This window comes from Taeniopygia guttata, chromosome 4, assembly GCF_048771995.1.
Source record: "Taeniopygia guttata chromosome 4, bTaeGut7.mat, whole genome shotgun sequence".
In the NCBI taxonomy this organism is placed as follows: Eukaryota; Metazoa; Chordata; class Aves; order Passeriformes; family Estrildidae; genus Taeniopygia; species Taeniopygia guttata.
The window spans coordinates 42380592-42408153 of NC_133028.1; the positions used below are offsets into that span (position 1 = coordinate 42380592).

Here is a 27562-nt window from a genome sequence, read left to right on the forward strand (position 1 = left end):
AGAATCCATGGATTAACAAAATGTTGTGTCTTATCTTCTCAGAACAAGTCTACAATTACAAGCACTGCCTCATGTGATAATATTTCACAAATAAATAATCAATCTTTCTAGAAGGCAAAGTCAAGGCCTTCCTCTCCACAACCACTTTTTAAAAAATACATTAGAGACTGTGTGTTGTCTTCTTACAGTGATTTTCCTTGCACTCAGGTACTGCTTCCTCATGGAGTTCTTGTGGTCTTCTGCACACCACACCTTCTGACGAATTCCCTTTCCTAACTTCTTGAGAGCTCTTCAGGTAGGTCAGGGTCATGTGAGGTTGTGACAGAAGATCCAGAGCTGGCAGAAAAAGGGCTAGAGGCTGCTGGGAGCTACAGAGTGAGAGCATCCTTCTGATCTCCACCTGCAGCTAAGAAACTAGAGAAACCTTACCTCATATACTTTAACCTCTATTTCATTGTCAAAGTCACATGAAGAGCCTGCCTCTGTGGTACTTATATCTGATTCAGAAAGCAAAAAGGTCACTGAAAAGCATCAGCATCACCCTCACACAAGACACAGATAATACAGCCTGAAGCACGCTCTCTCTCTCTTTCTCTACCACCCAGAAATTCAGCCAAATGAAAAGCAAAGCCTTCCCTCCAGGAAAACCAAACAAAAGCCATGTGTCTTGAACCCTCTTTATGTCCAGACAGGCATAGGGAGTTTGCCAGAGCAAACAAGTTCCAGAGTCAAAGGATTTCCGCTGAGAGCTCTCTGCAGCCAGTCCTCCTCAGACCGGCCCCGCACTTCCCAGCCAGCTCTTGCTGCTCAAACCGCGGCAAAGAGGCCTCCCGTTACAATGACACAATTTGACAGCTTTGCCAAGAGCACTTGGGGAAGCGCCAAAGAAAGAAGCACTGTGCTTTCCTGAAAAAAGCAGACACTCTGGGGAGGAATACTTGAAATACTCCTTCTAGTAAACCAGAATGGTTGAGCGCCCACACAGAGCAGCACTTGGGCCACTATCCCAAGGGAGAACAGAGAACAGGCTCCACCAGGTTTCTCCCTCTCCAGAACGTGCCCCATTCTCAGTAGCATTCAAAGCATCTTCACTGAAAAGTGACCATCTCTTTCTATGCTTGGGTTCACTTTGAAGACATCCTTTGCTGCTGAATTTCAGCCTGATAATCTGCATTTGCCTTTGCCCCAATCAGGCATGCTTCCGAGCCCCGCTGTTCAACACTGGGCTTTCACTAGGCCTCCTCATTAGCTAAATGCAAGTCCCAAGCCTGGTTCCAGCTGCTCCTGTGGGGGAAGTTCCAAAGTCACCAAGATCTCACAGTCCACATCAAAAAGCACTGTGAGAAAAATTGAGATCTTCTTGAGAGAACACATAGAATTTGGGCAGCATCATCAGGGAGATTTACACTGTGTTGAATGATACAAAGATAGCCATTTGACTCCAAAGAAAATATCGCCCTGAATCACCAATCTTGGGTAAGGGGACAAGGATTCAAGATAATTATAGTTTTATATCTCTAAACAGAGACAGAAGCCACAGCCTTGTTCAGGTTTTCCTGCTTTGGGAAAACCCCAAGCAGGAGAGAATACCATTGCAAGCACTAGAGCTCTTCCTCCCACAGCCCACAGTGACAGGATGCTTCCAGAGGCAGAGCTTTAAGGGACTTACACAGCAAAGTAGAACACCTGCACATATGAGTATGGGTGTGTGGAATGAGTGTCTGAAATGTGTGCATCATGAGGTCTCCAGTATATTTATTTGAGGCATCATTCAACTTCCAAATTAGTATCTTGCAGAAAGATTGTCATGCTATCAAAACCTAAGTCATGTACAAGCTCTGTTTTTAAGACATTTGACTTCTGTCTGGTTTACACAACTCCCTCTGATTTTACACAAAGGCAAGCATAATGGAAGGCTCTTCTTCCATTGTTTTTATGCACCATATCCTTTCTTTCTGTTTTTCTTTAAAACACATTGGGCTTTTTATTTAATGCAGGATTGTGCATCCAGTGCCTTGCAGATGGAATGCATAATTGAACATTATATTCCACTTTTGAGAGGCACACCATAAAATTAATATTTGAACCATATTCTTGCTGATCCAGGGCAGAGAGCAAAATAACACAAAGAAAATATTCTAAAGCAAATGGTAGCCTTTCTGCAGAATACCTCCCAGACATTAGCATAGTAAGAGAAATACCATTAAAAAAGGTGAGGTTTCATTCACAGACACCATTATACTGTGCTAGGTTGCTTTGGGTAATTTTACAATTAAGAGGTTGGAGTGGGGTGATGAGGAGAAAACTAGGAGTGAGAAAAGACAAGATTTCAAGCAGTGGTCCCTGTCCCCTCTCTCACCTCCCCGCACACACACAGAACTGTGCAGTGGGGAAACACAGAGCAAGAAACTATAAGAGATGAAACCACATTGCAAATGGAATCACAGTGGGGTCAGTGTTTCACAGCATGGAGGCTCTGGCTTCATGAAAGGCATTTGAAATGCTTAGGACAAAAGATGATGGGTAACGTTTGATGCAGTACTACTGTAAAGCCAAGGGGAAACAAAAAAGAAAAAAAAAGTTCTAAACTCTATTTAAGAAATAAACAAGGCCAGGGGAAACAGAAAGGGGATGGCCATTACTAATCAACTACTTCTGTCATTACCACAGCCATGGAACTAAGATACGAATTTGGAGTAAAAAGCACCTCATATGGGGGTGTTTTGCCCTGGGATACTGGGGTGAACAAAGACATTTCAAGTCATTAAAATCTGTGCTGATGCCAGACAGTCTCAGATTTCAGAGTTAGGATCCAGAGTTTCCAATTATGTTCAAAACTGTTTCTAGACATAGGAAAAATGAGTTTTAACTTTACCAAAGGAGCACTGATGCCTGATCTTGATACCTGCTGGCATCCAAACCCACCTGAGTTCTGTATAAGCTGTGTTTGTGTGCATTACTGGGACTCTATTTTTCATTTTTACCAGATGGTAAGGTTTTCCTTAGTTAAGATATTGAATTATGGTGATGGTGACTGTAAAAACACACCTTCAAAAGCATATAGCATGCAAATAGCATTGTTTTGCAGTTGTAAACACAGCTTAAAATTATGGGTGAAATGGAAATTTGCTTTTTTAACTGGGCTGATAGCTCTGCATTGTACAAATGGACAAGGAACAAAGAGAAAATGCATTATTTCATCCTCAGAAATAGCTAAGGTGCATAACCATGACTTGCAATCACCAGAGTAATTAATGCTAGAAAAGTTTGAGGCAACAGGTACGCTTACAGTACCACATCTGCAGGTCAGATGTTTATTAGTCACAACTTGACATTAAAAGACCTTCTAATTGGCAAGGATTTATTCCCTCTGATCTCAGGAAGTTTATAATTGCAAAGGCCATAGACACAACATGAATAACGCCTAAGTCTTCCACCTTCCTAATGGGTTACAGAAAGCACGCCCTTTGGTGCAGAGAGCAGGGTGGCAGTGAATAAAAAGCAGGTGAGCTCCCCTCTCTGGTCTACAGGAAAAAAAGAACCCCCCTAAATGCCCAGAGTAGACATAAAACCTAATTTTTATATATAGTTTTGGTTAATTCTCTAATTTTTGATTCTCTCCAGCAGTGACCAGCTGCTGGAAGTGTGCCTGACACGCTCTCGGTTTCTTCCCTCCCCGCGGGAGCAGCCAGCACCCCGGTGCTGCTGCTGCGGCTGGGGTGGGACACCTGCCCTCCAGCCTGCGGCACTGGGCTGCAGCAGCTTAGGGCACAGGTGTCCCAGGAACTGGCACTGGGTCACACCACACACATGTGCTGCCCCTGAGCACACACACGGTGCTGGCCACACACAGCCGTGACGGGACGGCGCAGTGGCACCAGTTTGTCACCACAAGCCCGTCATTTCCCTCACTTGTCCTGGCTCGGCCACCACGGCTCAGGGAGGAAGTACCGTCTCTGTTGTGATGCCAGGGATGTTCTGGCAAGAAGTATTTCCAGAAAGCTGCACATTTGAGAAGGCACTTTAAAAGCCCAGACCTCTTTGTTTAAACTCCGATTGAAGACAGACCCATAAGCTCTTTATATTATTTATTAGTTATTGTCTTATTTAATCCCCTTTGGAAAGACAACAATAGAGAAGTTACAATTCTCTACTTTTTTCCCAAGCTAGTGGTGTTATTCCTTAACTTAAAAGCTGAAAGCAGACCATACCATACACTTAACTACCAGCACAGCTGGGCTACTGTTATCCACCTCATTTGCCCCATTCCTGACTCACTAACAGTCACCATCAGTGATGTGCTGGTCCCCAGCACATCACTGGGGATCACAGGAACCACAATACCCTCATTCTCTCCTGCTAGGTAAAATCCTATTAAACAAGTAGATTAAACAAGTAGAAAGATCAACAGACTTCAGTCTCCCTTGCACACTGAAGCAAACTGCCCTCAGATAAAAGGTTATTTTGGGTACCCCTGCTGAAGTTTCTGTTTTGAAGAGACATTTGTTTTCAGGGAAGATACACATAAGAGTCAGACTGCACCCTGAAATCTGATTTTAATCCTTTAATGGTGGGCTTGGGCATCTGGAGTGTATATGAGCAACAGTGAGCCTCCAGTTCAGCCTGTAAAAACTTTTTATGAGGGTTAGCAACTTTTCCAATATTTCTCATGTTAGAATAAATTAACTTAAGTGTGCATGGAAGATAGAAACATATATGACTGAAACGAAAAGTTGAGCTAAAAATAGCACTACAATTGCATTGTTTGTAGTGAGGGAAAGGAAACCTGGTGGGGGGGATAAATATATTTAACAGCTGTCTCAACATAATGTCAGATCTATTCAAGATTTCCAAAATGGTCTTTGACAAGCCTTGACTCATTGGCCAGGACTGGAAAGGGTACTGAGGGTGGACTATTTCTTGTGATTTATATAAGAGACCACTGTGACTAGTTTGAAAAACCTGCTTACAAGTGCAGTAAATTAAAACAGAAGCCTACATAAGAAACGTAACTTACAGACAAAAGGCTTAAAGCATTCTTCAGTCTGAATCACCAGAGTGTGGTTTGCAAAGGGAAATCAGCTTCAAGAATTTCTGCTAGCCAAAGATGTAATCTCCAGTATTTAGAAGAATCTTCTATTAGCACACTTTGGAAAGTAAAACTGAAACTCGTGCAGCTATACCATGCTTTCAAAAGCATAGCACTTAGTCTCTGTATCAAAAATTGCAGAAGTTATCAGTAGTTCAGAGCTCACACCACATCATGTAGTAGTCTCATATATCAAAAAGCTTGCATGGTGCATACAGAAACCTCCACACAAGTGCAGTTTATAAAACACCCAATTTTGCATGTGCAGAAGAGTGGAAAATGAAACCATGTGCATTTGATCAAAGATGGGCATGTTGGCCTTCCCCTTAGCTCAGAGAGATAATTGTCCAATTTTTCACATAGAATTTGAACATTACTTAATTCATCAACAGAGCCTTGCACAGGCTGTACCACAAAGAAAACACTTCAGACATCTTCCCAGGAAGTGAAAACCCCACAGACAGAGGTGCTGTGCATAAGAAGTGTATTATTTTCACAGATCGAAGAGAAGTCAGATTGTGATCTTCCTTAAAACCCTGGTTTTCCCTCTCCCTTCAGGCAGATACATTCCCCTACAGAAGCCAAGAAATTACTGAGCAAAGGTTCAGTCCAACTCCCACAGCCCTCTCCAAGCCCCATGAGTAAATCAATACAGGCAACTCCTTTGGCTTCTACCAAAATGTCTGCAGAGGTACGTGATCTACACCGAATAGTTCTGGAAAGGCACAATACCTTTACTGTGAAGCTCTAGCACTGGTTTGGATGTTCAGTACAACTGAATACCAAGAAGGGCCACTTCTCCTTGGAATGAAACACAGAATTTGAGATTAGATCAAAAATCCACTTTAGATCCCCTATGGCATGGTAGAGTAATAGCTAGTGGCATCTTATGAGAGAACATACTGGGGGAAATGGCATCCTACAGATAGGCTTTGCTTGCCATTACCTCTTTGTGATGCCAGCTGGTGATGGGTAAAACACCCACCTCAAATGACATATGGGAATTCAGGAGCCAAAACTCTCCCATGACAGTTACCTTCCAGACCATATGATGACCTTTGTGTCACCAAGCAAATTTAAGGGATCAAAATCCAACCTCCCAGAGACTTCTACACAGCATTTTAATGCCCCTTTTCAGTGATGGGGATTTATTAGCTGTTGTTTGTGGAGGAATGACCGGGATAGAGCAGCTGATATTTTTAATGAAGGCTTGACAGCTCATCTTTGTATTAATAGAGTTAGTTAATACACTCTGCATATAACAGCCAAGAAGGCTAAGTTGAAGGGCTGGAGAAAAAGGCAGCAACCCCAAAAGAAAAAGAAGAAATTAATAAGCAAGAGAGGGACCTGAGACTTGAGACTTCCATCCTCTTCATTACCTCCTGTTACACAGGTCAAAACAGAACACAATGTTTCAGCCACTTCTTATCTGATGTGACTATTGCTATTAGAATAAAATATTTTCTTGAGTATATCTTCTCCCATTTGCCTTGCACAACTACAGTCAAAAAGATTTCTGTATTAAACCTTGGGGTAAAAGGTCCCTGTCCAGTAGGGATTCCTCCCTTGCTCCACAGAAACTACCCAAATCTACTTCCAAATTTGTGGGGTTATGATTGCCTATAGCAACTTCTCCCCTTCTTTTGCATCACTTAAAATAAAGCAGCCTGATTTTGAATTCCCATATAAACCTAGCTTCAAGTCAGCACAGCTCCACCAGAGAAGCACTGTTGGAAGATGCAAAGTGCCTTTTATCTGCTAGACTGCCTACATGTTGAGCTGAAACAATGGGTCAATTATCCCAGCACTATGTTCTTCCTGGGCTGAAAGAGGATAGTAAGTTGAGATCTCATCAATCACTCCAGCTCCTATTGCTCCTGCAGAGAGAATTGTTATGACAACAGGAGGCTGAAACTCAGGTTTATTGTAAGCGAACAGATGGATTCCAAAAGTCTGGGACATTCTTGCAATGGAAAAACTGATGAATTACAGAAGAAAAAACATATGCCACTTATTTAACTTTCTGATTTTCTTTGATTCATTACTAGGACAAGCAAACAAATGTTAAAAGAAAAAAACAAAAGGAAAGAAATAAAAAGAGCAAACAGTAATGTCATTATTGTTTCTATATTTCATACAGTACTGATGTCTTCTACACCAGCACACTACGTGCCCTTTGACCTTCCTACCTCAAATCCCTAGATGGAACCCTGACTTCTGAAAGAGGTGGGGCTTACGTAGTGCTAGAGAAAGTGTCTCAAGTTCCACTCCCTATTCTTTTTTTCTCTACTGCTCAATGGTGTAAATATTTGACAGAAGGGTAGCAGCCAAGAGACTACATTTTTATATGAAGATTGCCAGCTAAACAGGGGACAGAACCCAAAGCAGTGCTCCCACAGCTAACAGCAGCTGCCAGAACATCCACACTCTTTGGGCAGAGGGAGACAGGGGAGACTAGAGATGGTGTGCAATCCCACAGCATGGGATTACAGCAGGGAATGTAGGACACTTAGTAGGAAAGCAAATTGCACTGCTCAGGAACAGATCTCGTACACAAAATTTCCCTCTCCCCCACAACAAAATAGAAGAGAAACACTTCTGAAGATGCATTTTAATGGGAGAATGCATGCCTTGTGGTTGTGTAAAACAGCAAAAAAAACAGATTCTGAATCCAACCTTTCCTCTGCGTGTGTGTGCACTTGCACATGCCTGTACACAGCCAAAATACACACTCACCCACAGAACCCAAACGTGTGTGTAAGCACACAGAATGCAGTACACACTTCATGTTCACTCACACAGGGGAACAGTTAAACACAGCAATCACTGCAAGTATATCCATACATATGCACACAGACAAAACCTGGGATTTTCAGCAAAGCTCGAGCAATTCAGTGTAATAAAAAAGGGCTCCTTGCAGCAAAGCACTTAACGAATGGCAGATTGTATCCAAAGGGTGCCATTACCCAAGGGAGCTGTGGGATTTGGCTGGAGCACAGAGTACAAACAAATGGCCTGAAGATTTGTCAGGGTAAGGACTGCATTTAGCACAATCAGAAGGCTTCATCTCCTTTGAAGCTCTATATATTTCATTCCCAAAGCACATGAAGCTGCAATATTTTTCCATACTTTAAAAGTAAAATTTTTGTGAGAGGAATCTAATTTCTGAAAACTATCGTATCCTCCCAGTATTTTCTCAGTCATGATATCCTCTCAGGCCCACTAGCAAAAAAATAAACATCTTTCATTTTAATGTCATTTTGTTATTCATTATCTTCTTACATACCAACCAGGGAAAACTGAAAAACCTAACAAGAGACAACACTAATTTTCTGTTTTAAATGGCCGGTACAGACAAATAATGGCTCTGATATTGGCTACCTTCTAGAAATCACCTTTTCACTTTCCCCTATAAGCCATAATTTGAAGTATTTGCAATTCCTCTTTGTCTTAAATAAAATATATTATTTACACTATTTTTTCTATTCTAAGATCTTAGAATTCCTCCTGGACTACAGCTCACACATCACTTGAGTCAGACTCTGATGGAGCATCAATTTCTGATTACAGTCTGGCAAAGTAAATATTAGAAAATTGGAATTCCACGGAAAAGAACATTTCATGTTTCGTTATGTTGTTATGATGAGAAAGACAGGCTTTTAGCTTGATTGTTTTATTTTTACCAAGGGATGCTTAGTGCTGTGTTTTATGTGCTCCCAGAATATGAGCCTGTGTACTCATGATGTTCCAAAACCTCAAAACCCACAGTCAATTATACTGCTCCAGAATCTAGGTGGCTCTAGACTCCTTAGCACCAGTTTCTCCAGCAGAGGTATTGCCAGCTCCATCTGTCCCACACAGCCACACTCTTTGTGGCTTTGAAAATTTACTGACTCTTAGAACACTTGAGGTTGGAAGAGATCTCTGGATGTCACCTGGTCCAACCCACTGATCAAACAGGCACAGTCAGTTGTCCAGGACCACGTCCAGTCAGGATTTTAATATCTCCAAAGACAGAAACTCTACAACCTCTCTGAGCAAATTGTCAGTGCTTGACCATCCTCACACTGAAAAAGTTTTATGTTTTGTTTAGACACCACCTCCTGTGTTTCAGTTTGTGTCCATTGCTTCCAGTTCTGTGACTGAGCACCACTAGAAAGAGCTTGACTCCATTCTCTTTTCACCCTCCCTTCAGGTGTTTATAAATGTTGCTGAGATACTCCCAAACCTTCTCCAGGCTCAATGGTCCCAGTTCTCTCAGCTCTTCCTCATAGGAGGGATGCTCTGATCCTTTTATCATCTTTGTGGCCCTCTCAGGGGGGCTCTCTCAGGATAAATTCACATTTTGCTTTTGTTGAGGAGCCCAAAACTGGACACAACACTTCAGGCCTCACTGGTACTAAGTACAGGGATAGGATCACCTTCCTTCACCTGCTGGCCGCCTCTCTCCTAACAGCCCAGGGTACTTGTTAGCCTTCCTTGCCACAGCACTGCTGGACCGCAGTCAGCTTGGTGTCTGCCATGAGCCCCAAGTCCCAAGGTACCTTCCAGATTGTCAATCCCCATTATGCACTGCTGCCTTGGGTTGTTTGTCCTCAGGTGCAGGACTTTGCATTTTGCTTTCATGGACATCATGTGACTGTTATGACCCATTTATCCAGCTTATCAAGGCCTCTTTGAATGACAGCACAACCATCTGGCCTCTCTCACTCCTGAGTTTTGCGTCACCTGACATGATGATACATTTTACTTCAAACTTGATAAGGGTTCACTCTGTATCAGTGACCAGGTCATTACTGAAGAGGTTAAACAGAATTGGCCCAGAAGAAGACCTGGATGAGGAAGGCACTGAAAACCTCAGGCATTTCTGAGGTGTCCTTTGTCACCAAGTCCTCTGCCCTGTCCAGAAGTAGAGCCACATTTTCCCTTGTCTCCCATTTACCGCCAATGTACTTGTAATAGCCCTTTCTTTCATGTCCTTTGTCAGATTCAGTTCCAGGTAGGCTTTGGTTATCCTAACCCCATCCCTGCATGGTTGGACATCATCTCTATGTGCCTCTTGAGTTACCTGTCCCTGTTTTCACCTCATGCATGCTGCCTATTGTGTTTGAATGTAGTTAAAAGCAACTTGTTCTTCAGTGCAGGTGTCTTAGCAGGAAACCAAGCTGCCTTTGCTTGGTTTTCCTGCTCAGGTTGATGGACTGTTCTTGAATGCAGAGAATGAGATCCGCTAGGAAAAAACCTAGCGGATCTCCCAAACACTTCATCTCTCTGGGTTCATAACCCATGGGATTTTTCCAAACAAGACCCTGAAGAAGCCCAAGTTTTCTCTCCTGAAGTCTAGGGCTATGGCTCTTATTTGCCTTGCTTCCTCATCTCAAGACCAATCATCTCACAGTCACCACAGCCAAAGTTGTCCCTGGCCTGTGCCTCCCCAGCCAGTGCTACAGAGCATTTCCCCTCATTGCCTGCTCCACCACCTGCATCAGGATAACACCATGAATGAGCTCCAGAAACCCCCTGTGCTGCTTGTGTGCTCAGCTGTTTTGTTGCTTCAGCAGATGTTGGGGTGTCCAAAGCCTGCCATGAGAACTAGGGCCTGGAGTCTTCTTCCAGCTGTCTGAAAGCCTCACCACCTTCTTCCTGATCAGGGGGTCACAGTTAAAAATATTATTTACTGCATACTAGTCTGTGGCTTGTAACATTTCTGGAAGTATTTTGTGCAGTGTTTTTTTCAGTGAAATACAAGCAAAATAAAACCTGAGTCAGGAGAAAGCTTCTCTCTATATAGTGAAGCCCATCCTCTTTTTTTCAGTCATTTCACCTGTAGGCTAAAGGGCACCAAATAATTATGACTACATTTGAGCTGAAATCAAAATATAGTAACTCACAATTTGGGATATCCAGACTTACACCTTCAAAAGCACATCTTGTTTTATGGATGCCTGACTGGAAGATATTTTGTGCATAAGCTCCCAGCCATCCCATAAATACTGCAGCGCATAAGATCCCCCCCCTCCAAAGGAATGTTTTCAAATACTGATCAGCATCCCCCATAATGAACTGCCACTTTAAAAAAGGGGATAACTTTTAAAAAACAGTTCTGATTTGGTAGCCACAGATGGGTCTAAAGCTGTACTTGTTAATGCCATCACAGTAAGTCAGGCCCTTTTTTGATTTATGCAAATCTAACCAAAAATCAACACATAGCTATGCATTTCTATCACCTCCAATTTCAGCATGAACAAAAGAGTAAAGTAACTGCTGAGTGTCAAGGAAGAAACTGGTATATTACCTCTTCTCATCACATGCAAAGCCAACAGCATGATACTACCAGTGAGTGACCCAAGTTCAAATATGCATTACAGTGCAAATGCTTCTAAAATAGTTCCAGAAAAATAGAGCCAAATAAGTCAGAATTTGTCCTCTCCTTACGAAATAAATTTTAAAAAAATCTAAAAATAATATATATTTAATATAATATATTTCAAAATACTCAACTGCAAGGAGCAAGATGCCAACCTCTCTCATAAGAAGACAAATTGCCCTATAAGGTCACAGCTGAGGAGTTTTACTTTATCTGTGAACATTTGTACAGCCAAACCTTAGCCTTGCTTAGACTGGTGACAGGGCTGAGCATCCCTTTGTGCTGGGCTAAATAATGAGGTAAGTTTCAGAGCTCAGTGCTGGGGCCTTGGAGTATTAATGGACAGACTCTAAAAATGTCAAAACCCCCTTTGCTAGAAAACAAAACTTAAACAGAGAGTTGCAACAATTTGTCTGAAATCTCACTGAATTACGCAAAGCTGAAAATAGAAGAAATTTTTTTTCCAGCCCTGTACCTCTTTCACAGAGCCACACTTCTGCTTTCCTAGGACCAGGCAGGGTAAAGAGGGAGCATATACAAGCACTGCTGTAAAGCAAAGTAGCTGGGAATTGACACTGCTGAATAAGTGCAATCTCATTCATCTACGTAATACACACGGCAGATCTGAGGGGAAACCTCAAGAAACTGCTCAACAGTTATCATTCTCTACAAGAAAACAGCCAAAGGAAAATCTGCTCAAGCATAAGGTAAGTATTCACAGACATACTGCAGATACAGGTAATAACCTTAATAGGCCTTCTACAACTATAAATAGGTGAGAGATGCCAGATGCTTATCTCCTTCACAAAATCAAGAAATAAAAAACATCCAAAATTCAGAGACATATCCCAAAAATAACAGCAGGCATTTCAAATATGTGGCTAGCCCCTATGGCTATAGCACAGCTGTGCATTGCATAGCTTTAGAGAATTAAAGCTGTTACCTGCACACATTCTAAATGCACAGCCAGCATTAATGACATAGGCCATCTAGGAAGGATTAAGGATTAGTTATCATTTCAACCCAATGAAAGAAGATCTATATTTCTTTTTTAGACACGTAATTCACAGGAGACTCATGCTTGCCAACACTCTGAAAAAATAATCTTTCAGAATTCTTGCAAACCCACTGTGTTATGATTTCATCTCATGAAATACAACACCTTTACATTAAACCTCATAAAACTAAATCCTGCTGGATCTCTTCCAGGCTCAGAGAATAAACAGCTATATCAGTGATGCCTAGAACAATAATATCTGGCCCACTGTCATATGGCATATTCCCATTTACAGAGGGAAGAAGGTCTGCAAACAGCTAAGTCATTTTGCTATTACAAAATTCTCACATATAATGAATTTCTCACATAATTGTTCTAAGAAATACTTCAAGAAGGAAAAAATGCTTTGAAAACCATAACACATATTTATTTATACTAGGTTTTGGGGAGAAGGGTTGTTAACCTGTTCCCTCCCTTCCCTTGCAGAGCTGCTCTGGTTTTCAGCGAACAGGAACAGGTTTAGTTGTCTGGGGCTCTGGTTGATAGCAAAGGGGGGAAATTTGTCGTCAAAACAGTTTAAACCCACAGAAGAATATATCTAATGAGTTTACTCTGCAAAACATGATTATTATCCCTTTGCTGTCAGAAGTGGTATTCAAATTCCTTTCAGCCCTGCCGGTGCAGCCCAGAGCAGGAGTAAGGAAGATATCCAAATAACCAGTGCAATTACACCAGGCAACACAGATCAAATGCTCAAACCCTCCTCAGAATCTCAGGGCAAATATCTTCCATAAGATGGAGACTGGTGTATGGCCAAAGAATAAAAGCAATTTTCTACGATTTAGAATTACCTCCATTTCCCATGTAGAATTGTGCTTCAGTCCCCTGGTCCAGGCAGAGGTTTGCATGTCTTCATGTGAAAACTGAAGTTACAAACCATACATGCAGATGTCACACATTCCTTCCATCTTGCCTATCGTTTATCTGACTAATTACATCTCAGGCAAAACACAACTAGGTCCACAGTGCAGGAACAGCACATGAGTTGGTATCACTCCTTACCAGGGCCTGAATTCCCCTAAGGTTCCCCTTCTCATTTTTTCCATTCTGACCACAGCATTCTGGATTTTAGTAGCCACAGCTGGAGGATGATACTTCTACAGTCAAAGGGAGAGGTTAACAGTGTTGTAACCTGCCCATGTCCAGTGACACTAAGCAGAAGGAAGAATCCCAAAACATGTTGTCATGCAGGAGCCAAAGGGACAAAGGTTCCCTGGGAATTGTTAGGAGATGTTGTTTGAAGTGGCAGAAGAGAAAGATCCCTCTTAAGATGGTTGATTAGATGACAACAGCAGGACAAGGTCGCTGACCCCATCACCAGAATAAATGAGGAGGGGACGTGCGTGGAGGGCAGTAGATTGTGCCTCCAAGCTCCCTGTCAAGCAGGGAACTATGCAGGACACCTTCAGTAGCCAGACATCACACTCCCAGTCTTTCTCTGGGGCGGGGAAGACTAACACCCTAGGAACGCTCCCCACAGATTCATGGTTCTCTCAACCACCAAGCGACTTCTGTCAAAAAACTACTGTATACAGAGGGTGTCAGAATTACAAACACTTGAGTGTGCGAGGAGAGAATGGCAGCTCTTGATGCTCTCAGAAGCTCCAACTTTAAACTGGCTAATGACCCCAGCCCACAATTAGCCACTCTTATGGGGGGCACACCCAGGCAGACTGCGCAACACAGCGCCAGGGGAAGTCACAGTGTCCACAGGGGCAAATCATTGTGAGGGAAAGAGAAGCAAAAAAGAACAAAACACAGGTGACAGCACACCAGGGTAATGTGAACTGGTATTGCCATTCTTAAGTGATTACTCTGATATTTCAAGCATAATTTTCAACATAACTTTAACATTTTCAACCAAACCAAATACAGATAATGCAACACAGCTTCAGCTTTGCTCATCCTTTTCAGCGTGAACTCTTTCAACACCCAAATGTGTAACTCTATACACTAAGTAGCAAAGGATACATGTCTGTAAACCATGGTAACATTTATTTTTAATGTTTATAAAACTACTCAAAACAACATGATTTCACTAATTATTCAGATATAAATAGTAATTCTAAACTGACCCTGACACACTTTCTACTACAACTTTTTTTACAGGGTCTAAACAAATCTTGTTTGCTGCGAAATCTTCTAGGGAAAAAAATACTGCACAAAAAAACAGAGAAATACATTCTCGCGTTTTTTCAAAAAAGGAAGTTTTCCCTGCAGAAAGTAGGTCAACCCAACTACGTATCAGTTCGGAACACGGGATGCAAGACACTTACTTCCCACAAAACTAGCAGTTCCAACCAGAAGACTAAGAAACAACAAACTATTCGGGTAGAAGGCAGCTAAGATGGATTAGTCTCACAGTCAACAGAGAGCTGGGAATACTGAAAATATTGAAATTTACAGAAACAAATTGTTAATTTAAAGTATGAAAATCCACCAAAATAATAAATAAATGGGCTAGATCGTTCTAAAACTTACCTCAGCTTATATTACAAGTATGCATTTGCACGTAGTGAGAAAGGAAAAATACATGTGGAGAAGAGCATGTTTATCATGTATTTCAAACAGGAGTTCCTTTACAAGACTCTTCAGCTTTACTCATCTGCACCAAGTTCAGGAAGGCAAAACTACAATTCTAGCCTGAAAGCAGAATAGTAGAAGAAAAAAGAAATTTGAGATGCTGAACAAAAGTTTTAATATATTCATTGAATACAGGGTAAATGAAATTTGATTGGTTTTTCTCAATTATTTCTGAACTTGTGCAAACTGCAAATGTAATACCAATACATCATAAGCCATGTCATGCAGACTGCCTCTGGGTCAGCTACTTCAAACTGTTGTTTTTTCTGGGTTTTTTTTTTTTTTTGTTTTGTTTTTTGTTTTTTTTGGAAATACCAACTCTAGAGTCTGAAAATATATTTCAATTACTGATTATGTGCATACTAGTTTGATTATTTGAATCACTATGTAATTTAACTCCAACACAATACAGAGGTTTGCTGATTAGATCAATCTGGCATCTGTTTCATTGCTTTATTTTAGATAGCATAGCTTTGGGGAACAGGTTCTCTTGATTTTGCTTTTTAAAATGTTTTACTACAAATTATTATTATTTTTAAATCATTTCCCTTGACAAGTAACGAGTGTCTAAACCTTGGGGCCATTAGACTAGCTATTTATCAGCAAATTTGACCACTTCCCTGCAAGAAGCAATTAGCTCTGAAAGTGAGTTTCTGTACCTCACTTCCACACTGTACACACTTCTGTGCCTCACTTCCACGCTCATTTAGAGCTCTTTTCTCTGTTAAGCACTGCAGAAGCAGAGCAGTCAGTGGCTATCTTTGCCCATGCATCTGCAGATTTATGTGACCCTCCCAGCACACAGACCCACACCCAAGCTCACCAATGTCCACAGCTTCAGCCACTCATCAGGGGACGTACTAATGACAGCTTTGGACACAAATGGCCAAAACCCGCCGAAGTCCTAACAAGGAGTAAAATTTGGAGCTAGACCCCTCATGACAGTAACAATGGCAAAACTCACACCGTGTACAATGGTGGCAGTATTTCTGTCCCCTGTCACCCAGCCCAGATGGAGGCAGCAATTCTCCTTTCTCCCCACCTGAAGCACCCGTGCCCCTCACAGAACCCAGGCATTCTGGTATAAACACCCTGCCCTTTCCTACGGCTCACACCGTGGGGCCCCGCTCTCTGCTCAAGGTGCTAGCTACTACCAGGCTGCAAATAGCAGCTAGGGGGAAAGAAAGGAAAGATTTATTACATTACAGCTTTTTAAACAAAATACACTAGGAAAACCAGGTACCATGCAATTATAGCCCTCCAGGGCATGGTTCTGCTATCTTTGCTATCCAGCACTTAGATGAGATAGATAGTAAAGGGAATGGTAATTACAAACAGAAATGCTGCATGAGCAAAAATGCTCACCACGACAAAAACTGTAGCCAGATATAGATACATGTCTGATAAATTTGAAGGATCGTAACTTACTGAAGTACTAACGTACAAATAAATCTGGATTTATACACATATGTGTGTGTGTGCACAATACAACATCTAAGCACCTATATGTACCGCTTTCTAAAAATGGAAAGTATAAAGCAACATTAAAAAGAAGTTTGGAATAATATTTAATAATGTTCCTACAGAAAACATTCCAAACTGAAAAAAAAAACCTGAATATTTAAAAATACTAAATGCAGAGAAACTATTGATGGAAAGACAACTAAAATTAAAACAGTAATAAAAGTGAAAACCTAGAAAACTCTGTGTGATTTGGTTTCATTTCCATTTGAAAGTAATCAGCCTCAATTTGATCTTTCCCTCCCATGATAGCAAACCCTGACTAAAGATAGCCTGGAGTTCCAGTCCCCAAACAGAGTTTCTAGAGAAGAAGGGCAGCGAGCAGAAATACAGAGCACGGTATTTCCAGGGGGAAGATCGACACCCCGCACCACTGGGCAAAAGAAAACACGACACAGTGTGCACAAGCGCCACCAAGAGGTTCTTCTGCCATCGCCCAAGGAAGATTTTCCCCCTGTGCCGCTCGGGCACATCCTCAACACCTTTCGAGCATGCTCGCCGCTGCATTTTCAGTGAGCATTCCAAATGGAAAGCAGAGTATAACTTATTTTTTAAGGTTTCCTTCCAGAGAAGAGGGTAAGATATATCTACAGCACGTGCAGTTTTTGACAATGGGACCCTTAAATGTTGTGGCAACAGAAAACAAGATTGCTGCCCAGTCTGGATCTGGAAAATGTTAAATTCCACCTTATCAGCCACCGAAACAGCACCAGGAGAGATCTGCTGCTGAGCTACCTCACATCAAAATCTATGCAATCCTATTTTTTTTTTTCCTGTTAAATTCAACTATGAGATTCAAATAGAAATACTATTTCTGTAGTGTGATGTTGGAGACCATTTTTAAAGGTAAGAGGAAATTTTCTTCAGAAGTTTTCATCGAGGTGAGAAAACCAGTTTTGTCCTCATCACTGCCCTTTTATGACCTGAAGAGAATGAGCTAAAAAGCCGCAGGATTTTTGTTCCTCTACAGTGTAAAGGGCAAGTCCTCAAGCTCTGATTTTTTGCTCAGAAAGCCCCTGAGATCAGTATTCCCCTAATCTGCTTGGCCTGGCTACTCTCACCAGTCAGTGGGGTTGGATTCAATTCAGGAGTGAAAGCACTACCCAGACATTTGGGGAAGGTGGATGCTTTGTGCCAGGAAAGGCTTGGCTGCCCTCCATGCATCCGTGCCTCCCTTTTCAAATCATTCCTCTCAAAGTGGCAAATCATCCATCCTAGTCTCACCATCTCCCACAAAGGAGAACCAGTCTGGGGACTGCTCAGGAGATGAAAGCTCAACGTTTTCTCTAGGAAGGGGAGAGGGGTGGGGACATAGCCTTGAATTAAGCCTCCCAGGTGAGGGTGCAGGCATCCCCAGAGAAGTCTCAGGAGTGTCAGACTGCAAGCCACCTGGCTAAACCCAGAACTTGGAGCACTGACTTGGACTAAATGGTCTCTAGAGGTTCCCTCCAGCCACAATTATCCCATGATTCTGCAACCCAAAAGGACAATGACACCTTCAGGTCTGTGACAAAGAAATGTGACACCCAGGCTGGAGGAGTCATGAGTGACAGCAGCTTTTGCCTCAAAGTTCATCACATCACCAAAGCACCTCATAGAGTTGGGGGAAGGGAGAAGCAGAGAGGCTTCCACATACAGTACATAGCCAGGTAAGGGACTGAGTGATCCCAAAGCAGAAGATATGGGAAAGTATGACACGAATTAACAAATTCACACTCTTTATTGCTGCCTGTGTTCAAGCAAGCGTATTGCCAATTCTTTAGCAGACAGGCAAGTGTCAATATGTTTTCACCTTTCCGCATCTCGGCTTTCAGGACTGGTCAAAAAAAATGCACAGAAGTTCATAATTCTTATCAAGGCCTGAAAACCAGTGGGAGCAGCACCATAGTTTTAACTTAAGAGGGCACAGAACAGGCACACTCCTTAGAACACAATGCTACACTGAACTCTGTGAAAGTTCCAAGGACTCCAAGTCGTTTTCCCCACAGTTCACTCATTTTCACCACCATCCATCAGGTAACTGAGGGTTGGAGTGAACAGGAGCTGAGGTTCTTTCTTTCAAGGCAGCTCATTCTCTCACCTAACTCAGAGAATTTAAGGTGATTTAAGCACTTGAGGATTAAAGCCGTTTTAACAGCTTATACATATTTAAACATCTAAAGTGGCTTAAACACTTATGCTACTTTCAGAGTTTTAAAGTAGCTTAACTTTCCATGGCGCTTGATACATTTATGGGTGCTCAAAAGCCTATGCTGCCTTTAAAACAATTCTTAAAAACACCTTAATACATTAAAAAAAAAAAAAAAAAAAAAAAAAAAAAGTATTCCTTAAAACATCATTGTATTTTAGGAGTGCAGTCCTGCTTGGCTCCTGCTAGGTCAGACCAGGTCGCCAAAAGCCTCCATCCGGATGGCTTTCGTGGGAGGTGGATCCCAGCGCCTTACCGGGCAGCAGCGGGCCCCGCACCTGCGCTGGAGAGCTGAGCTGAGCCGGGCCGGGCCGGGCGGGGCGGGGCGGGTCGGGGCGGGCCCGCGGGGTCGGACGCCCCGGGGGCCGGAGGGGCGGCACCACTCCTTAGTTCCGTTCCCAATTAACCGGGAGACTGGGATGTTTATTGGCCCAAACGCGTGCCGCGGGACACCCCCCGGGCGGCTCCGGGGACGCTCCCGGGCCGGGCCGAGGCGGGCACATCCCCCGCCCCGCTCCGCTCCGCTCCGCCGTGTGCCCCGGGCAGCCAGGGGGCAGCGGCACCGGGGCAGCCACGACAGCCCCGCCCCGGCCACAGCGCCCTGCCGTGCCCTGCCGTGCCCTGCCGTGCCCTGCCGTGCCCTGCCGTGCCCTGCCGTGCGGGGGGTGGTGCTGGCGCTGCGCGGCGGGGTCAGGCCGGCAGGGCGAGCATCATCCGCGCCCTGGGAAGGCGGCCGGTGAACGGGCACTGCTGCCCTGCAGACACGGCGAGCAGGATTCGGGTCCGCAGGCTGGGAACGCCGCGCCCGAGCTGGCAGCGAGGAGCGCTGAGGGCAGCCTCGCCCTCTGGCGCTTTCACCTGCAAGGGATCGGAGCGAGGACACCAATGGTTGCTCGGGGCTGCAGGCGCGGGCTGGTTTTGTTTACGTGAATTCGGGTCATTGCAAACTCAAGAGTAAATGAGTTCACCGGGGGTCATTAAAAATGGAAATAATAAGGTCTCAATAAAACCTTGTTTCAAATGAAAGATCAGTCCAGGAAAACGTGTGGTTTTTCTGCTTATTTCCTGTGGGCTGGAAACAAACAAGCAAACAATTCTGGTGAAAAGAATGAGCAGGTTTCTGTCAGAAGTGCCTCATCCTCCACCACAGAGAATGGTTATTATCTCTAGTCTAAACAGTCTGCTCAGATTTGGGTCTTTGCTTCCATGTAGCATGTCCATAGAAAGTAGTGTATGGGGAATTTATGGAGCAGGCAAATTTTCTTCTGATCATGCTGAAATCCACCTGAGGGGATATCAATGACTATTAAAAAAAAAAAAAAAAAAAAAAAAAAAAGAGAGAAGCAGTGAAAACAAGGAGAGAGAAAAACAAACCACAGACTTGTCCATTTTACAAAGACATGGTGAATAGCCCAACCATTCAGGGTCAGAACAAACCTACTGGTAGATTTGCTTCCACCAAAGAGAAGTTTGGGGATAGAGACTTGTAGAATCAGCACTAGGAGCAGAAAGGGATATTCCTGGCAAGTGACAAAGCCTACAGACTCTGGCACTTGACAACATAGGCTTAAAATGGGCACCATAAGGCATCAGTGGGGCTCAGTCCTATGGAAGGCAACTGAGGCCAGCAGCTTACATGTCCTCTGTTTAAAAGTCATTAATCGCAAGAACATATAGTGCTGTAAGAAATAAACTACTTTTAAGCCTTGCCACAAGTGATAGTAGACATTCAGGATATTTATTTTCCAGGTTTCAAAGAACTTCAATAGAGGAGCTGACCTACAGGGAGATTACATTCATCAGCTTGGCCCACTGGAAGGGATCTTGGAATCTCCACTGAAAGAACTGGCACTGGCTTCACCATGTGACAGCAGCCGGCCTGGGGCAGCACTGCAGCCATTCCAGCATGGCAGACCTGTGCCTTCCTGGTGGGAATGCTACAGGTCCCATCTCCTTCCTATGCCACAAGAAATGAGTCACATCTCTGGGAAACTCGGTAGAGAAACTGGATTTACAGGGATCCTGCAATTTACAGAAGTCATCATGGCTGAGGCTAGCTTCCCATAAAACATCTCTATAAGGAGAAATATTCAGTAGCTGATTAATGAATGTGGTTTACCACAAAATGATACTACACAGGCCTACTCTTTTCAATAATAATCCCATAAATAATATTACTAAAAATCCAAGAATTATCCAAAGCACACTGAAGCTGAGTTGTGATCCCAGCGCCTTGCCTGTTGTCTTCCCCTTGGTGTTAAATCAACACAAACACAATTTTTAAAGTGAGTTTCTAGGTGAAGACAGGAGTGAAAGGAGAGGGATATGCCTATGCTGCACGGAGCCAGGCCCGCGCGTTTAGCCTCAGAAAAAACGTGCTAGTATTTCAAAAGCACTTGGATTCTTCCACTCGGGGAAATCCCCCACTGGCAGTCGGGGCCCATCCAGGGGCTGTAGGGCCCGGGTCCGCTGCAGGCCCCCGCTCCTGGCAGGGGAGAGCCAGGGGCAGGAGGGGCTGGGGGGCAGCAGGAGGGCCCCGCTCGGCAGCCCCCAGGGCTGGGCGCTACCGAGCCGGAGTGGGGCCGGGGCTGCTGGCAGCCCCAGTTGCTGTCGCCGGCTTCAGCCCCTGGGCGAGCCCTGCCAGCATCGCAGGGAGGGGCCGGAGGTGGCAGACATCCCCTGGTGGATGAGGGGGGCCAGCCTCGCCCCTTGCCTGGGAGTCGGCCCGGCCACATCTCCCGTCCGCTGGCAGCGAGAACTCCGAACGTGGGCAGGGGGTGCCGGGGGGAGCGCGGCAGCTCCGCAGCAGCTGTGCCGGAGGCAGAGCTCACCTCCAGCTCCCCGCGGCCCCTGCCCGGCACAGGAGTTCCTCGGGGTTCTTTGTTCGCCGGGATCTTTCCCTCCTTCTCCGTGCTCGCACGGTAACGTTCCTTCCAAAGATTTCCTGCCAAAAGACAATCCCCCTGAGCAAAAGCAGACCGAGAAAGTAGTGACCAATCCTTTCTGGATGGCTGTCACCAGGCTCCTCCCAGCCCCCGCTCCCCCTGCTATTTGCATACAAAAAAATCCAGAAAACTCCCGTTTGCCCCAGCATCTCGCTCAGACTCTCCGTCCCCGCCTGGCAGCAGGAGTCCGGGCTGGGGGACGCTGCCCGCGGCTGAGGTAGCGTCGCGCCGCCCGCCCCGTCACCCCGGCCCCCCGAGCCTTTCGCCAGCCCCCCCTCCACCTCCACCGCGCCCCAAAATGCAGCGCCGCCTCTGCGCCCTGCTCCTGCTGGCGTCCCACTGCATGGGCTCGGCCGCCGGGCTCTTCCCCTTCGGGGAGCCCGACTTCTCCTACAAGCGCTCCAACTGCAAGCCCATCCCCGCCCCGATGCTGCTGTGCCGGGGCATCGAGTACCAGAGCATGCGGCTGCCCAACCTGCTGGGGCATGAGACGGTGCAGGAGGTGCTGGAGCAGGCGTCCACCTGGATCCCTCTGGTGCAGAAGCAGTGCCACCCGGACACCAGGAAGTTCCTCTGCTCCCTCTTTGCCCCCGTCTGCATCGACGACCTGGACGAGATAATCCAGCCCTGCCACTCGCTGTGCGAGGAGGTGAAGGAGAGCTGCGCCCCGGTCATGTCCGCTTTCGGCTTCCCCTGGCCCGACATGCTGGACTGCAGCCGCTTCCCCAAGGACAACGACCTCTGCATCCCGCTGGCCAGCAGTGACCACATCCTCCCCGTCACCAGGGAAGGTAAGAGGGAGCGGGGGCCGACAGCGTCTGCCCCCGATGAGGCGCCCCGACAGCGGGGTCCCTCCGCGGCTTTCCACGGGGGAACGAAGGCGTCTGCCCTCGGTTACAGCACGCCCCGGTGCTCCGGGACGGGGGACCGGGGAGGTGGCCGCAGACCAGGCTCAGGGAGGTTTGTTCAAGGGGGCCGGGGAAACCGCAAGCGCCGTCGGGGAACTGTCATCGGCCTGCACCCATCTCCATCCTCAAAGAAAAGGTCTGGGATTCGGCACTGGAGCCGCGCGGCATCCAGAGGGGTCGATCGCCTTGTACAAGAACCGTGGCTGTAGCGCGGAGCTGGGGTACTCTGTGTCGTGTTTCGACCTCCCTCCCCACTCCCCTTGTACTTTTCTTTTTTTACCCGCTAAAACAAAAACTTTTGATTGAGGCGTGACCTTAAAAGTGCACCGTGACCCCTGTAGCGGGTCTGCCGCAGGATAAGGCAGGACAAAGTGCTCGGGCAGCTTCGGGGCTGCGGGGAGAAGGAGCAGGCTCTGGGGTGAAGGGATGGAAAGCCGGCGTTTCCCAAAGGGTTCCCAACGCCACCTGCCGTTCCTTTCTCCCCGGGTCTGACCGGGACTGTTGCTTGCATTTCCAGCACCCAAGGTCTGTGATGCCTGCAAAAACAAAAATGAAGATGATAATGACATCGTGGAAAACCTCTGCAAAAACGACTTTGGTAAGTGGAAGCAGAGCTCCTCTCGCTTGAAATTTGAGAGTCGAGGATCAGGTACAGCTCCCAGTGGAGTCAGTAAGAGATATGCCTGAATAAAAGGCAGGGCTTTGACCATCGGGTCATGAAACACAAAATTCCACCTTGGAGTAAAAAGTAGCCCTTGTTATCATTCTTTTCTGTTTACTGTTTTGAAGTAGTGCTCTTTTATGTGGATGTTGCTGGCAAACCCAATAGAAAGTAAAATGAGGGGAAAAAAAATCTTTCATGCAGACTATTGCCTGGGGAGAAGTAGAGCAAAGCTTCATTTAGATGTTTGAGACAGAGCCGCATGACCAATCTCAGTGTATCCTAAGAAAGACTCTCTCTGCAGATTAAGAATGAAGCTCTATATATCATTTGACAGAGAAGGTAATGCACAGACAATTGGGGATATAAACTTAATGGGAAGATCTGGGGTTAGAAGAGGACAAGAAAGCCCCTTCAACACAGACAACTGAAGGACACATTATCCACACATTAGCATTTCAAGAGCAAAAGGGAATAAGGAGGGGAATCCTTTTACAATAGGTCAGTGTTTAATACCTGGAAACAGATTTGTAGTATAAGTATCTACAACAATTCAAAAGTCTTTCTTAAAAAAAAAAAGAAAACAAAAACCCACCCAAAACCTGAAACTATGATTGTGGGACATAATTGCTAAAACAATCAATAGTTTTGGCCTGGCAAATTGCACTCAGATAAATCCTCCTAAAGCTAAACACGCCCCACAGCTTCTTACAGAGCCCTGTAACCCCCTCCTAGTTATTTTACCAAATCAAATGCAGCTGTTGGACCAATTTGCCCTCCATGGGATCTATTCTTTCAAAAAAACAATGCATGTGAAATATCATTTCCTTACAGGTTTGCCTAAAATCCTCTCCAGCCTAATAAATTAAGTGTAGAAGTTTTGAGCTGCAGCAGGGATCAGGTTTCAGATTAGGTCTAGGTACTTGCCTCCCCACCTCCCCTTCAAACGCTACTTTCAGGAAGGCTGCCCTCTCCCAGCAAAAAAAATAGTGCTCTGCTTAGTGTAGCAAACCTGCCCTCCCTCTGTTGCAAACAGGAGAAAAGCTGGAAAAAATATTAATTTAGAAAAGAAGAGAAAAGAGGGGGAGGAGAAAAAGGAGAAAAGAAATCCAAAAAACCTCAACCCTAAGGTTGATTCAAACTGAAATGACTTGCATGCCCTTTGTGGCTTTAGAAATGGAGCCACCTGCTGCCTCTTCTGTCAGCCCTGACAGTTTAATTAGCAATAGAGCACCTCCCTCCCCAGGTCCTCTTTATGTGCACTAATGGGAAAAAAACCTCTCAATCTCTCTCCCTCTCCCCACTTCCCCCTCCCCTCGCTCTATTAGCCTTGAAGATAAAAGTGAAGGAGATTGCCTACATCAATGGGGATACCAAGATCACCCCTGAAACAAAGAGCAAAACCATCTACAAGCTGAATGGGCTGACAGAAAGAGATCTGAGGAAGATAGTGCTCTGGCTCAAAGGTGGCCTCCAGTGTACCTGCGATGAGATGAACGACATCAACGTCCCCTACTTGGTGATGGGGCAGAAGCAAGCTGGGGAACTTGTGATCACCTCGCTGAAGCGGTGGCAGAAAGGGCAGCGGGCTTTCAAGCGGTTCTCCCGCAGCATCCGCAAACTGCAGTGTTAGTGGCTTCGGCTCTGGCTGTCCTCCAGCAGCCACCCCTGCCCCAAGCTCTCTGGGCCTCCGACTCCTCCCTGTTTTGGCCCCTGTGAGCCTCAAGATGCCGTGGGCACGAGACACAGTGACCGCTGCCCGAGAGGGGAAGAACCCCTCCATTTTTGTACATAGGTTAAAATGTAATAAAAAAAAATAATGACTATTTTTGGGAAGTATTAAAGTATCTCGCTTAAAGCTTGGGGTTTTTTATGGTTGCAAACGTGACTTTGGTCTGAGGTCCTTCCCTCTTCGTTTTGGTAATGCTGGTTCATTTATATTGCTGCTTCTCTGTATGCGTGCATGTTTGTTGTGCCACAGCAGGAGACGCAGAGAAAGCCGAGTGTGCGGCTGGCCTGTCACCGCGGGCACGGCGCTTCCGCTGAGGTGACACGGCTTCCCATCGGTATTAACGCTATAAAGGTCACGTTACGACTCTTGCATGTGATACATAGGCACCCGTAAGAGTATATTAACCATTCTCACATTTTATTTTCCACAAGTCTGAGCCCTTCTCTCTCAGAAAAAAAAATAAGTTCTGGAGCTGGTTGATCTGAATGCCAGTTTTTTTTTAATTATTTTGCAAATTAAACCATCTGTAGCTTAACTGTAATATACCTAGTGGTTAATCTGAAAGAGTTGTAAAATATTGCTTTAATTAACATTGTAAATACTCCAGATAAATGTTATATTCTTGTATATAAACTTTACATCATAGTTTACTCATTGTCTCTGTCTGTATTCACTTTAATCTATTTTGAGAGAACTGGGAGAAAGATGTCCAACTGGACTTTGTCACGGCAAAGCAGAATTTGTCATTCCACCCTAAGTGGCCAGTAGAAAAGGACAAGGAAACCTCTAGTGCTGCAATCAGAAAATCTGTAGTGGACCTCATTTCCCCAAAGATGAGCCCACAGGACACAGGACTGACATTCAGTCAGCTCATTTTAATATGTGTCTGTTGAGCTCTAGGAGATGAGGCTCCTTTTCTGTGGCTCCTTTGTTTGACTGCCTGCATTTTCTCATCTTCTCGGAGGACTTTCCTGACATGGAATTGCAATGAGACCACTGTCTTAAAAATTAAATCCATCTTTCCATTTCTTTAAAAAGACATATTAAGGAGAAAAATGTCATTTGCAACTTGCAATTTAGAATAATGGTAGAGCAAGGCATTTTTTTGTGTGTATGTACACTCACTATTCTTATTGAGAAAGAAAATAAAAGCTACCTAATAGTATAACTAAATGAATGTTTTTCAGCATTTTTCTTACAAATGTTTTCTGATGAAGAGTATTACTTGGATTTTATTGTACTTACCCTGAAAAACAATCTTGCTTCCCAGTGCTGTTACACATAGAAAAGTCTTCTTAGCTTCACTGACAGGATGAGCAGTCCCATATTCCCAAGAACAACATTTTATGTTAACTCTTCACTGACAGAATACAACTACAACACTAGACTTTCATGTAAAGTAAAAAAAAATCACATTATTTTAATTAATTTAGTGTTATTTTTCATCATCAGGATCAAAAGATGAGTAGGAAAGATCCAGCATGTACATTGTTTCAGAAAAATGAGTTATTTGCCCTCTCCCACAGTCTTAATACATTCACTACACCTGGTATAAACAGTGGTAGGATGCTGACCATGCAAGAAAAGAGCAAACCTCATAAATGTCCTCAAAAGTACAAGGTATTTTTAAAAAATTACAAAGGGAAAAAAGTAATCAATCACTAAACAAAATCCCCATTTCAAACTGGCTCTTAATTATTTTGTGAAATGGTACTTGTATTTAAAGGCTAATACCTTGCTGAAATGTCATTAAAACCATTCTTCTAAATGAACCTGACTTATCAGGAAAGAGATTTGACTCTTTTCATGTTATGGTGTAATTATTTTAACAGCAGCACTCTGTCCATCATCTTACAGAGCCATTTGCATTCAGGTGTTTTATCATTCTGCTCAGCATATGATGTAGTGCCTGTTCCCGAACAGCCTTGGGTTTAAAGGGAGCAAGCTCACACAGAGGAGCTGTCTGAAGATGAACCTGGGGAAAACAGGCATGTGTGCCCCAAGGAGGAAAGGGCTTTGAAGAGGCAGTTGTTGCCATGCAGTCGCTGGGGACTGAAAATGAACAGCCAGGACTGTTGCACACAGCCTGCCTTACAGATACTAAGTTGTCCTACAGCACCCATAGAATTATCTTAATTGGGCTGTCCTAGAAGGCATCAGTACTGATGCTGATGAGGATAGGCAAGTCACAAGTTACTTGCTCTGGGGTCATGTTAAGGCCAAGACCATATAACAGACTTTTGCCAAATTACTTAAATGTATAAAGACATACCATCTATGATCAACAGTGCTCCGTCTTAAAGAAAAACCTCATACCCCATTCCTCTTCACAACACAGACACAGTTACACCAGCAAAAAATCCTGTTGATATCAGGAGAAGAAGAACAAACTTAACTGGCAAACATTCAATTTTGCTAGTATAATCAGCATCCTGGATTAAGAGCACCCTGCCATACAGATGCCCTACTGATCAAGCCTCCTGCATATGGCCCTTGGCTGAATCACTGGGA

General features: G+C 44.4%; 1 protein-coding gene across 1 annotated transcript; it reads left to right on the plus strand.

Moving 5' to 3' along the window:
* The first annotated feature begins 21871 nt into the window (after positions 1 to 21871).
* SFRP2 (secreted frizzled related protein 2) lies at positions 21872 to 25701 on the plus strand. The gene is made up of 3 exons (XM_004186159.6): positions 21872 to 22541; positions 23176 to 23256; positions 24648 to 25701. The coding sequence occupies exons 1-3, from the start codon at positions 22049 to 22051 to the stop codon at positions 24950 to 24952; spliced, it is 879 nt and encodes a 292-aa protein (XP_004186207.2). The 5' UTR covers positions 21872 to 22048; the 3' UTR covers positions 24953 to 25701.
* Positions 25702 to 27562: the final 1861 nt, after the last annotated feature.